This window comes from Morone saxatilis, unplaced genomic scaffold (genome assembly GCF_004916995.1).
Source record: "Morone saxatilis isolate NCDOM2014 unplaced genomic scaffold, NCSU_SB_2.0 Contig11, whole genome shotgun sequence".
Taxonomy (NCBI): Eukaryota; Metazoa; Chordata; class Actinopteri; family Moronidae; genus Morone; species Morone saxatilis.
The window spans coordinates 25,864,142-25,878,843 of NW_023339663.1; the positions used below are offsets into that span (position 1 = coordinate 25,864,142).

At 40.3% G+C, this 14,702-nt stretch overlaps 1 protein-coding gene across 1 annotated transcript in view; it reads right to left on the reverse strand.

The window, feature by feature from the left end:
• The window catches only part of LOC118343506 (T-cell immunomodulatory protein-like), a 61,309-nt gene that overhangs the window by 11,042 nt on the left and 35,565 nt on the right, over positions 1 to 14,702 (reverse strand). The window contains exon 9 of the mRNA XM_035682353.1: positions 6,231 to 6,325. Within this exon, the coding sequence (XP_035538246.1) occupies positions 6,231 to 6,325 (95 nt within the window). The remainder of the gene's footprint in view (positions 1 to 6,230; positions 6,326 to 14,702) is intronic.

The window sequence follows — 14,702 nt, forward strand, 5'->3', positions numbered from 1 at the left end:
CCAGATAACCAGTGTTATTCACTCCACCAGTCAGTGCTCATAATATTATGGCTGATCAGTGTATGTGCTATGGTACCCTTTTAGGTGATGCAATGTCTGAAATATTCCAGCCAAAAATTATAATTCAGAGAATGTGCTGATGTTTTTTTTATAATAATAGGGTAATAAAAAGAAGTGATTTTCTGTCAGTAAGCATCCCAGTCCATCCAGTGGTACCAGACCTCTTTTTTAAAACACACTGCACTTATTGAATTGTGATCAAAATAGCAAAAGGAAATTCCAAAGGTAAGGAGAAAGAGATGATGCAACCACTCTACACACATGCAGAAGAAGCAGAGACACATGCAAATCACGACTGACTTCCAAGGCTTCATAGCATTACAAGTCTTAAATGATGATGCTGTTATTCAGTTGGACATGTTTTTGTGAGAACAAGAAAGTCTTTATGCTCCACCTCAGGGCTTTTCAATGTCTGACACTGTGGGCGCCCCTTAGACAAAATCGAGACAACCATACCACCTGCATTTGTTTACATGTTGGCAAATAAGGACCATTAAGTATGCTGAATTAGCTATTATTTCCTGTTTGCTATCTACCCACGGATGTAGAGACTACTATAACTGGGTTACTTTGACACTGAAGAAAACATAAAACTGTGATGTATCTTAGAGAAGTAATGGAGTGATAAACATGATCAATAATGATGATGATGACATGTAACCTGTCTGTGTTAAAATTTGAATTTGAATTTTTTGCGGCAACTGAGCACGTGGTTTAAAGTACCTTAATAGACTCCATGAGCTATGTGTCAGAGCTACGGTTGCTGCTGCAACTGTTAACCATTTCGATAAGCGGGCCAAAATAACTTTAACTTTTTTTTTTCAGAAAGCCAGCATGCACCTGTCCCTTTCACCCCTCTCTGGTGCCCCCCTGCGGAGGCGTGCTTCAGTTTGAAAAGCTCTACTCGAGTCTAATATTCAGGGTCCTGGTATCGATTTTCACATCTAACTCTCGACCGGAAAGCAAATGAGTGAATTTCCCAAATCCAGCTATCTACTGTGTGTCTATCACATCGTTGGTTCTCTGGAAAGGCTCTGCTACACTAAACAGAACCGTATCCTTGATAAAACCTGTGACTATCATGCCAAAAGGCTGCTGTGAGGTCTGTTATGTGTTGTTATTTGATGATGTTGCAACTCACTGTGATGACTTTTATACCATTGTGATGTTGTTCCACATGACAAGAGGATATTTCTATAACCGTCAAAATGTTTCTGGCGATTTATATTAAAATGTATTCATGGTGCTTGTATCTGTGGTGATGAATGTATAACAATGCAGCTTGCACTGAGATGTCCTTATCCAAAATACCCAGGTACAGATATCTTTTATGAGCAGGTGTATATGAGGTCATAGTTTGTCCCTGGAACAGTCAGAGTCAGAGCCAGAGATGGAGTGAGACCATATGTCTTTGTGTCAGCTGAGCAGGGTGGAGACACTGCTACCTGCTGTCAGTGTCACCTCTTTGACCACTGACCAACCAGCTGACTGGGATGGTTGGGAGGAGGCTGTCTGGCTCACACTGGCTGCCCTTACACTGTCTGGGCAGCAACAGTAGGCAGCTGGCTTGGGCTTCATGGGGGCGGTATGTGTGTTTTGCATGTGTGCATATGTATATATGGAAGGGTTTAAATGTGCATACAAAAAAAATTAATTAACACACACCTACAGAATTGGTAAATCAATACATAATTGTATATTTGCTCTATAGGGAGGTAAGTCTGTAAGTCTGTAAAAAAATACGAAAACACAATTGTTAAATGAATTAAAATGTACACATTATATTAGGGCCTTAAGTGCTAATGCAAGGGCATTAGTAAGTCCATAATGTCTTTGTGGGATTTCTTTGTTTCTGTTTGCCACAGAGCCAGGGGATGTGGCCTGTGGCAAACAGTTGCCATTTAGGGTCACTCACTCACTGATGCTAGGTGAACAGTGTGAGAGAACGCTGCGTCAGCCTGCACTCAGCGCCTACGCCCTACTGCAGATCTTTCACTATAAACAGACTTTCATTCACAGTATCTTCATATATATATATATATATATATATATATGATACCACTTAGCGGAGGAAGACACAGAGAATATTTGTAGTACTGCTGAGCTACAAAATTAGGCTGATATACATTGTACCAGAGTGATTTTATTTCTTCTTCTGCATATCTATTTGGTCATTTATGGTATTTACTTTTAAGCACAGATGGAAGGAAGCCAATATGATCCAGTACAGCAGACCACCATTTATTGTATTAAGTGCCAGACTGACCAGCATATCATAAACTGGTTTACTAACTGAAGTGTTACACTGGAGTGCATTGTTCTAAAGTGTTTAGGCGAGAGAATATACCACTATTCTTCTTCCTCCTCACATAAAATATACATTTTTATAGTAAAATGATGGCCTCCTCAATAGAATATCCCATATCATGCAATACTTTATTGTTGGCATTACAGCAGCAGTAGTTAATGTACTCTGGGAAACAGGGAGAACAAGGCAGGTCCAGCTATATACATCCAAAATGCTTGGATAAATTTAGTGTTGGGTCCTGTGCGTGCATGTGTACTTCAGGCTTATGTATAATAATAACAATGGAGAGAAAAAAAATGTATGTCCCCCAAGGGGGATTAATGAGGTAATTTGTCTTCTTCTCTGCAGAACTTTACAGTATTCTGCAATGTAACACAACTATTTATCATGAAACTGATTATTTTAATGCCTGTAATGGTCTATGTGAATCTAATGACAATTATTAAAGGGTGGTTAGTCTGAATTATTGTTCTGATTAGAAAAGTCCATTTGTAAAGCTATTTCATCCAGGCATAAAAATATTGAGATATTATTTATCAATATCGCTCAGCTCTACCATATACATTTTGCTACACTCAATTGGAAATGAGCCATGGTCTTAAATATACGGACGTCTGGATGGGTTCTGTACTTGTTCTTGTGGAAGTGTTCTCTGTCTCCCTGACGTTCAGGGGGTCCATCCGCTCAGCTAATGAAAATAGATTGATACAATTTACTTGACAGGTGTAACACCCACAGACACACAATTACATTATTCTCTGCAGTAATATCCAATTGTGTTACAGAATGTGGGCGCACAAAAAGGGAGGTCCAAAGTACAACAAGCGTGATCCGCACGCGTGTGTGTGTGTAAGGCCAGAGGATGAAGCAGAGAAATTGTTCCAAGCCCCCTGTGGCTTCTTCCAGTATGGTGAACTAAAGGCCTGGAGCTGCTGCAGAGGTTCTGTAGAGGCAGAGCTGTGGCCCAAACCACAAGAAGGAAGGACTGAATTGCTGTTGGAGATGAACTACAGACATACACTAGTTTCTACTCAGCAGGACTTCCTTGCACACCCGAAGGCATCTCATCGTGTCTTTGCCCGTACACATATCACTTGTTTTATTCACTTTCCAATCCTCCTTTCTGCTTCTCCCACCCTCATTCCCTGTGATGGGATGTTCCTCTCGAAGTGGCAATAAAGGGAAAACAGAAAATGCTTTTTTTTCTTCTTCCTTCCTTCCTCCAATCTTCCTTTCGGCCCCACCTCCTCTTCCTCCCTACCTTCCACTATTTTTCCATTTTCTTCCTTCCTTACATCAAGCTCTCTGTTCTTTCCATTTGTCTCCCTTCATCCCCCTTCTGTTTTCTCCATCTCTCCCTCCATTTTCTCTGTGGGCAGATACCTCTAGGGGTGACATCTGCTGACTATAGCTGCTCCAAACGCACACACACACACACACACACACACACACACACACTAGAGTACACACCTGGTGTAAGATCAAGCATAATTATGGCTCAGGGAGAATTTACAACACAAAGGATGAACTGATGGGATCAGTACTGCAACATACATCTAAATACAACCTTTGTGTGTTGGCGTCAGTTGAAAAAGGTTATCATTATGACTGTATATTATTATCATCATTGCATTAAAAGCATAGAAGCTTAAAGAGACTCTGGTTTCCTCCTCACTCTGCTCACCCTTCCCTCTCTTTGACAGTGATGACTGTCTCTCAAACACATAGTGACACAGAACACAACATGTGTTCACTTCATCCATCAGTGCAGATAAGTCCTCCTCTCTTTGCCTCCCCTCTCCTTCCTTTAGCACTCCTCCTTTCACTCCTCTCTTCAATCATTTTTTTTTTTGTTTTTTTGTTGCTGACAGGCAAACAAAAGAAGGCATGTCCACAGGGAGCATGCATCTGTGTGTTTCCGCGTGCGTCTTTTGTGTGCACATGTGTGTGGGGGCGGACATGCAGATAAGCCTGTAATATTTCTATTTTGGACTGAAGAAAAAAGTGGAAGCTAGTTCTCTGGTGGCAGAGGAAGGAGAGAAAAAAAGGAGTGGAGCATTCTGCCAAATGGTAGGATGCAACTGAAAAGCCTCATACAAGATGGTACGTAGGTGGTGGTGGTGGTGGTGGAGATATGGAGGTATGTGTGTGTTCATGTGAGTGTAACAGCAACTGCGAGTAAACATGTCCATGCACGTCATACATATTTGCTTGTGTGTGTACATTAATCGGATGGGAGAGAATGTGTGTGTTCATATCCATTACTCCCATCTCGTATGGCACTGCAAACAAAGTGACACCCGTTGGATCAACGGATGTCTTTCTTAGAAAGAACCCCCCTGCAGTGAGCCATGTGTTTAATGCCTTCCTGAAATAGACAGCCATTGTACTGAGAAAGCGGATCTACGGCATTGCAATGGAACCACTCAGAGAGGAGCTCTAATAAGTGATAAAAAACATAAAGGAGAACGGAGAGGGCCAGATTGACACGGCTCTTTCGGCTCTAAGTCAGCGTTGGTCATTTTTTTCAAACAATCTGCAAATAAATCTTGGCTCAGTTCACTAATCAGAAGGTTGGCAGTTCAATCCCCGGCTCCCTTGCTGCATGTCAAAGTGTCCTTGAGCAAGATACTGAACCCCAGATTTCTTGCTGTGCATCGGTGTACGAGTGTGTATAAATTAGTTTCCGTTTCCGTTCTGATGAGCAGTTGGCACCTTGCATGGCAGCCACTGCCATCAGTGTATGAATGTGTGCAGAGGGGTGAGTGTGGCATGTAGTGTACAGCGCATTACCATTTATAGGGTCCAATAAGTATGACAACAAAGTTAAAGACAAAGTCTTTCCTCTGAAAATTCCATATCTTCCTAACCCACAGTCCCAACCTATGTAAGTACACATACTGTACATGCTCTGGGGCCCCGCGCTTTCTCAGCTCTGCCACAAGTTCCTCCACTGCAGGTCTTCAAAATTCAAGTATCTTTTTATTAAATAATGTTTTATCAACTCTATCTTAACGTATAGTAAGCACATATTTGTGAAATTAGTGAGAAAAAGCGAATATGCTACCCAATAGGATGTTCTATTTTTAAGACTTTTAAAATATACAATCAAAGTTATGATTAAGGAATGAATGAGGGAGGTTTATTGTAAGAAATGTAAATGCGTTTAGTAGTTCAGCTAATAATAACCCAATAGCATTTTACCTGACTATACAATCTTACATTAATAGCTAAAACTACTAGGTCTGTCCCCGAATAGTCAACTTAACCGTTGCTGAGAAGAGTCTTGGTCGAGGCACTCTCGTTAGTCGGATAGTTGCAGAAAAACAAACACAACATCAAACTTTCAGGAGCTGCACCTTTTCACACTTACCAGTGCACTGCTGCACAAGCTAACTGTAGTAGCTGCTGCCACTACCTAGTTAGCTGTCTGTACAGGACTGGGAGCTCGAGGGCAGGGGGAGTTTAAACACTACTAGTGTAGGAGCAGGGGAATAATAACTAATTACTATGTACAGTCATTTGCATACAGTAAAAGTGACAGCAATTCCATATATCCATGCTTAGTTTTCTGATACATACTTCTTCTGAGCATGAAAAGAAAACTAGTGGAAAAGAGGACAGTCGAGTTGAGCAGTGTTGAACAAATCAGAAGAGAAAAGAAGTGTGACAAAGAACAAAGCGGTGTCCCAGAGCCTGACAGATCTGAGCAGAAGGTAAGTAGTGCAGAGTGGTGTAGAATGGAAAAGTAAAGACCAGGTAGAAGAGTGATAAATACGAAAATGGTTGAGCAGGAAACCAAGCTAATCCATTAGAGTGACTTCTAACACTGTCAGTACCGCCATGTGTGTGTATTATGTACCTCTTTTGAGCCTGACTTGGCCAGAAAGATGGCACTTTTTTTACAGCCGTCATCCAAACACACGGGGAGGAGGTGGTCCTGGTAGCCATCACCATCTGCCAGAAAGAGACACAGAGAATTAGATCGAGGAGCAACAATGCTGGATTGAAGCAGTAGGAAGCGTGATCCTTTGTTTTCTAAAACTGTGCTATTTTAATATTTTCACTCCATAAGAATGCCACGGATTTGTTCTGGAGTCGACTTTGAGCGCAGCACAGTTTCTGGCAACAAAGAAAATTGCTGCTGTTTTTTTGTTTTTTTTGTCCTATGTGTGAGCCGGATCACAGAAACACCTGCTTGTTTCCTACGAGCAAACACACATCCAAGCAGCACTTGTCTCTTTGATGCCTTTTAATAATATCAGTTGACTTGAACTATCATTTTCTCCACTGATTTCCATCGCTATTAATTATTATTATCATAATGCCATGCAGGCTTCGTCTAATGTACAAACGGGGTACAGAGCCTCCCATATCAAAAGAACAGCTCTTTAAAGCACAAACACTTCAGCACACCAGGTTCAGTTTTAGACAAACACCCACAGAACATACACGCACCACACACACACATAACATGACAAAACAATCCATCATTAAGTGATTCATATTGCACACATTTGCACTGCAGAGTAGGGCACACATCCATTACACTAGAAGCATAAAAGAAAATAGGTCCCTGTGAAAGCACATACTACGCATGAATAAAACAACTGGTCAAACTGATATGCCCCCGTAAACAATCAGACTTTTTCTCAAAATGCATTAAACAAATTAAGGATTAAAATCACAATGAATGGTTACTAGAGCAGTTAAAAGCATTTTTTATGCAAAATCACTATTTTCTGGGTTTCTCAGGCTTGTGTGACAGTAAACCTAATATCTTTTTACGTTTTTGACTGTTGGTTAGTCTTTTGTTACTTGCGAGCAGCAATCCATTCATCAAAAAAAAAAAAAAAGATGAATAAAAATGGCTAGATTAATCAATAATGAAACTGAAATTGTTTGCAGTTCTGATTGTTGCATGAAATATTTAATGCATCAGTGTATTAAAATGTTTCAATGTTTTAGTGTTTGTTTCACTAAAATGTGGACTTTGTTAATTAAACATCTTGCTAGACTTCCCCGGTTGTTATTTTCAATTTTATTAAATGGGATTGAGACATTTATTGAAAAGTTTGATATGAATAAGCAGGGAGATCTAATAACACGAAGCACTGCATTCCAGTTGAGGGTTCAGGTTCCAGGACCCTGTATGATGGATGCTCATTATCATGACTTACTGGGACATCTAAATTCAGTAAAGCAATCACTAATGTCGTTACTTACTAATGTGCTCTTCCAGATATGACAAGTCTGCGAGAAAGGTCTCTAAACGTGTAAAAACAAATTTAAACAATGAAGCCTCTGCCCAGCTCTTGAGATTTGGCTAGTTCATAAAGACACAGCACACACATTCTGCGTTCAGGGGTTGGCTCGTAAATTGACACTAGACATAAAGAGGTGACACTGCTTCCAGGATTCTCATCACACAGTTTGTCTGAATCCTTTTCAACAGGGCAAGTGCAACACTCCCAAACAGATGTTGTGCCATGTGGAAGGGGAAAACTGAATGACACTGATGATGAATGACAGTACAAAGCAGGGGAGGAGGAGAAACTGAATGTGGCTGTCAGAGGCAACTGAGCGAGAGGCAAAAAGGGGGAGAAAAAGTGAGACAGATAAAGAGATACACTGTAAAAGATAATAATCAGCAGTCCTTTAATGTACTATTAAATATTTAAAATCATGTATGAACTAGAAGAGTGCAGATCTTCATCAGGCCTGCTATTACCAAATGGCGTATAAACACGCTAATGTGTTCAGTCATTTTGTCTGTTTTCACAATGTGTTTTATTTTGCTTTTTTGAATGCCACTTAGTCAAGTGACGTAGCATAAAGAGCAACAATTCCATGTAGGGAGGAGGTCGAGCTGGATAGATGGCTCAAACACACGACTTTCCACTGTTTTAAAACTTGTTTTAACTTACGTAATGTATTTAACTCACATCGTTACCACCTCAATTTCCAGAGCCTGAAGTGATATCTTTAAACTGCTTTATTTTATTGTAATGTTGGCCAACAGTCAAAAATGGAAGTATTACATTTGCAGCGGTATGAAATGAATGAAAGCCAGCAAATACTTATACTTGGAAAGCTGTGACACTCCACCGCTTTTAAGTTTCCTCGCCAGAGGGACTACTACTTGGTTTGTGAAAACTGCGGTATAACTCAAGTCTGAGAAAATCACTTTTTTAACAGAAAAGCTGTGTTACAAAGTGGAGGTGTGGAGTTTGAAAGATGTAGGCAAGTGGGGTCTAACAAAAAGAAATACCGTAGGCCATCAAGTAGCATTATGGGAGATGTTTTTTAGGACCTTGGCCTGTGCAAGGACTAAAAGCAAAGATATCTTTACCTCTGGTAGATCTCTTTTTTTTTTGTCTCTAGCAATTTCCCAAACTTTATGGGTTTAGATATGGGCACCGCTTTCTAATTAGTTGCATTAGTGTGGGTGTGATGAAAACTGAAATACTGAATATGAGTGCACCATCTGTTTGTTGCATGTGTTTCTGCAGTGTAGAGACAAAGCTGTATAGATGGTGAGATACAGTAAGGAGAGAATCAAAGAAACAGGCAGACACAGAGACACAGAATGAGTGCTAATTCAGTCCTGCAGAGGATGACACTTGCCATTCTGTCTCCGATACTGTCAGTTGTGCCACACACACACACACACACACACACACACCCGCTCTGTCTCACCTGTCCTTTCCTCCAATGCTACATTCTTTCATCTGTCTCTCTTTTATTCCAGTTATGCTCTCCTTCACCTGTCTCCTATCTCACGCTTCTCCTCTCTCTTCCTCCTCTTTTAGCTCACTTGTGTCAGTCACTCTTTCTCCCTATTTCCATTTCTCACTTCTCATTCTTAATGCCTGTGTTTCTCCATCCATCTCTCCTCCTATTTTATTTACCGTGATTCTCTCCCTCCCTTCCCCTTTTCTCCTCTCTCCCTCCCACTGACAATGCATGGTGTGATGGAGATTGGCTGAAATACTAACAGAGGGAGGAAACCGCAGGTATGAGCGAGAGGGACTACAAGAGAATATGTAGCGACTATGTGCAGATATGCATTGTGACACATTGGCATTCATAGAGTACACACAGCGCCAATAACAATGCAAATCATAATATGCACACAGACGCACATGGTGGGATGCTGCCAGAAGCTTGTGTCTTATTACAAACTCTATGATCTGGTTGAGGTGTATGTGTGTTTTCTGCAATTGTGTGTGCTAAAGGTGTAACAGAGGGGGAGGAATGTGTGTGATATGATATAGGCCTTGTCCTTGCGGAGGACCAATGAGTCATAAAAACAAAAAAAGGTTGAAAAGAAAGAGAAAATACAAAAAAGCTTACATAAAACATTTCCAACTGTGTTTTTCACCACACATTTTATTATTTATGCCTCCATAGGGCCAAAGTAATTTCAAAAGAAGAGCTCCCCGTCTTTCAAATGGATTCACAATTTGTCACGAGCCTGAATGGAGACCATAATAATCTTAAAATAAAATATCTCTCTAACTAGGAACCCACCTACACAAGATTTAAAGCAAATGTTTCAATAAAATGAGGGTTTTAAAGCACATTACTTGCCACCATGTGTGTCACAGCCACTGCTGCAGCTCCAAATGAACGTGTTGGTGAGCAAGTCAAATCATTGAACCAAACCATTATAACTAACTTCATGTTGCTTTTAGTGCACCTGTTACTTTCACCTCATGCAGTACCTTTGCCTCACGTCTCTTTCACTACGCGCCCCCTTCAACTCCCCTGTGGCCCATGGGGAGGTGGGCCTCACACTCTCTGGTATATTGTCATGGTGGGTGCAAACACAAAATAGAAGTTGTGGATTTCCCTTTCAATATATATATATATAACACTTTTAACATGTGCAAGACGATAACATTTTAAAATGAATTCAAAAATAAAGTGCTAATTAGTGTGTAGATCACTGTGGGTGGGTCTTTATAATTGAGAGTACTACTCATGCATAATTACTGCACAGCAGATATTGGAATAAGAAAGAGGGAGACGCAGGTTTTACCTTCAATGAAGGACACTTTTGTGTTAGATGCACTTTGCAATTTGCATCACATTGCATATTAAAATGTGCAAATTAATATCTGAACTTGGAAACCGTAAACCCAGGAGACTATAATTTGCATATGGATTGGAATATTTCTGAATGTGAGGGATATCACAAAATGGTGCTTGATTAAGAGTTTTATTTTTCCCATTGCCACATTTTTACTTCATTAATATGGTCTGTAGGGATGTCTTTCACATAAACACAGACGAATGCTGTTATGTTATAACTTGCCGAGCAGCACTCCAGTTTACAGGTACACCCATTTCTGCAGGAGTCTGAGACTGAAAGTGATGGAGAATGTGAGGCTGAAAAAAGCAAAGCGAGTGAGAAAGCACTGGCTGAAAACATGACAAGAGAACCAGTAAAAGAGAAAAAGAAAAATACAAAGGAAAATGAAGGGAAAAAATAGTGTGAGAGGTATGCAGTAGTTGAGGAGAGAATGAGGCAGACAGAAAAGAGGGAGAGGAGAAGAGGCTGTATGTAACACAATATAATAAGATGAGTGGAGAAGGAACGCCTGAGGGGAGAGCAGAGAGAAATAGGCTGTCCTGTTAACATGCTGACTTACCTGCACTCACGCACACACGCCCTCTCACACAGACATACACACACAGCATGATGACAGCCTTTGCGATTTTAAATATCACTTCCAAACACATTCCTATCTCGCTGTCTGCAAAATCTCCATATCTTCGTGAGCTGCTGGTCGCACAGCAGCCTCCCTCCATCCTACCTGCAGTGAAGCTAGCTGACACACTTGGCTGTGGGACTTCGTTGTGCTTTACCTAATGATGAATTATGCATCGGCCGCTGTCACTTTGAAAAATGCAATTACCTCAGTGATAAGGCAGATGGGCCTGTTTTGTCTGGCATATGCTGTGCATCTATTAAGAGTCTAGTGTCGAGAAAAAAAAAAAAAGAACTGCTAGCACACAAACATGGGCGTGTGGATTCCCATATGCATCCATGAACATGCCACACGTACACATGCATGGATACATGCGCACACACTTTAGATTTAGCCAATGTGTGCTGCCTGTGGATGCTACTCTGACAGATGACTTTTAATAAATCGGTAAAACAAATCACACTTGGATCCAAATGAATTTTACCTGTTTAGACCCTTTATCATGTTGGGTGTGTGTGTCCTGTGGGAAGGTCAGTGCTGTATGATGATGTGAAGTTACTGTACTGACAAAAGGATTCTGAAAAAGGGTTCAACTCAATTACAATTAAAAACGTAATTTAACAGACAGAAAATGGTACTTGATATTGATAACTGTATTACCTAAAAACATATGAGAGCTATGTGGATAAACACCTTGGTAAATCTGAAGCTGCTGCAGCTTACTAAATGAGCTTTCCCCAGATAAGGTCCTGGATAAAGCTAAACCCTACATTTTGCCTGGAGAGAGCAGGCAGTGCTGCAGCCTGCCAGCACTGTATCCAAAAGCCTGCAAAAATATGAGGCACAAAAGCTGACTTTTTACTGCGTACACTCAGAAGCCAGCGTGTCAGTTTCTTTTTTTATCATGTCTTTTATAATTACTGTTGCTGCTGTCGTCATATATAATTATACATTTTCAAAAATGGCTTTCAAGAGACAGAGAACAATACAGACAGGTATGGGGAAACTGTAGAGAAAAATGTAGCGGGAGACAGACAGTGAAAGGTAGAGGCAGAGGGATGAGTGAGAATTGAGAGTGTGATGTGTGATGGAAATAATTCCCACTCCAGATCACACGGGGATGCAGTGCTGCTCTCTGCTCTCTCATCCTCTCCTCCTCTTTCCCTTCATTCCTTCATTACCCTCCCTGCCATTTCCTCATCCCCCCTCTCTAGATCATCTAGTCATATCTTTATATTTTTATCCTCTTTTCTATCTCACTTCGTGTCATCTTTGAAGTGTGCCATCCCCCCACCCCTCACTCTCTCTTCTCTCTTTCATTCGGCCTCCCTGCGGTTATTCATTCAAGGTTTTGCGGTAAAGCCAAGATGTGCTCTTTGATTAGCCTGGAGAGAAGCCGGTCAGATGGGCTTATAAGAGGGCCACACACGTAGAGACAAACACTGATTGCTCATTTAAAAAAAAAAAGAAGACGATTGAAGCAGTAGGACAATTTAAGTAGCTACTGTAGGTAGATGAATAAATAAAAAAAGGTAGAAACAGGAAAAATGGGAAAGACATAACAGCAGCAACACCTGTACAATGTAACGCAACCCAACAAACAGGGATAAATCCAACTGGCAGTTTTTTGTGACTGTGTCAGAGAGGTTTTGATTCAACACAACCAAGCTGTTTTCTGTGATGTATTGTATTGCGTTCTATACTCTTGTGCATTCTTGTTATTTTCACCACCCTCTTTACATTCACTGTGGCCGCAACTCAAACTTGAATATCTGAAACTAAGTTGTGAACTAAAGAATTCAATTGGTGAATCGATCACATTAAATGCAGGTTACACAACATTTTAATGTCACCCGAAGTATGCACTTCTTCTTCTTCTTCTGGACGTGAGCCAGAAAAATGTAATGTATTTTAGCAGCTTATGAGCTAACCTATTGTACCAAATGTTACTGCAATCCATCCAATAGTTGTTGTTCACTAAAAAACTATAATGTCAACTTCATTGTGGAAAGGTAAGGTTGCAGGAAAGATCAGGAAAGATCAGGAGATCACCAAAGTCAAGAGGATTGATCTTCTGGGGCACATGCATGTCCACAGGAAGGCGTCTACCTAATAGTTATTTCAGGAGGAAAGTGGAGGAGCGACTAACATTTGAATGCTGTGATCAATTGTTAGCATCTCTTTCATGGATAATATTATCAAAACATTCCTTGAATCACAGATTGTTTTAAATTGTATTGCTTGTCGTTGGCATACGTTACATGTAACACTAATCCACTCTGGATTATTATTTTTTTGAGGACAACTTTCTATTGTTTTTAAATGTAAACAAGAACAGTAGTCAGACAAAAGTACAGGCATATCACTCTGGATTATCACTGTCACAACTGTCCACCATTCAACAGTATAACTAAGAAACTAACTTTGAATGGGACAATAACTTGGTTTATGCTATTTTAAATCCCTTTTGCTCAGTTAACCTCAACACACTGGTAATTCTGTGTTTTTGATATGTAGAGGACCTTGGAAACTTGCACACACACACAGTAGTAAGCACTAAGGGAAAGTGACCATTGTATCACTTCTGCATTCACACGTCTGTTAGGTGTTTGTCTTACAAATATATAATGGCGAGAACACTACTTACTACAGGCTGAAATGCATCAATTTTGGAATTGTGACATTAAAAAATTTAAAGAGTTTTTACCTGTGTAGGTTTGTGTGCAACTCTTGTCAGAGTCTCCTCTGACTCATACTGAGTCTCCCATTCAGCCCCATTGATTTTATAACAAACACTAGCTCTTGTTGGCAAGGAGCATCTCTTTTTGACTCTGCCCGACAAGATAGAGATACAGAAAAAGAAAGATATGGTTAGAGGGATGAATGTGTTTCGGATTAGGGTCTAACATTATTTGATACAGTGTGTCTGATGTAATCTGGCTTCAGCTGTAATCACCTAATCAACTATTGCTTATCACACCGTATTATAATTTCTTTAAATAGTGTTGGATATTATTGTTCTATATATTGTAAAACACTAATCATTGCCAATTAAGAATGTCTTATCTCTAAGTGAATAGTGAAGCTCAGAATGTTAAGAAGAGGTGGTGATAGTGGGCCACTACAGAGTCGTCCTCCAACAATGTAATAACAATGACACCAAAAACTGTTTGGATGAAGAATAGAGGGAGGAGAAGGAAACAGAGTGTGAAAAGCGAGTAAGCCATAGATAGCAGATATACAGTAGATCAAGAGAAATAAAGATAGACAGCGACAGCCGAGGAGGGGTTGAGTGAAGCAGACAAAACGGGACCCAAAAAAAAAGAGACATTACATCCTGCAAGGCATCTCTCTCCCTGAATTTGGCAGATTATGAGAAGCGTGACCCTCAAAAGCTTCAATCCCCAGCTAACGAGGGCAACATCTTGAAGTGACATTTCCGAGCCGTAGGAGGAATGAAAAAAAAAGAGAGAAAAAGATTAAAGAAATGAAAAAGTTTTTGTCGAGATAAGCTCAAGATTTAAACAAAAAAAGGTTGCTGCCCCCAGAGATGATGAATTACATACACACTCAACAGCAAATTAAACAAACACACGCTGTGAGACAGAATCTCTTAT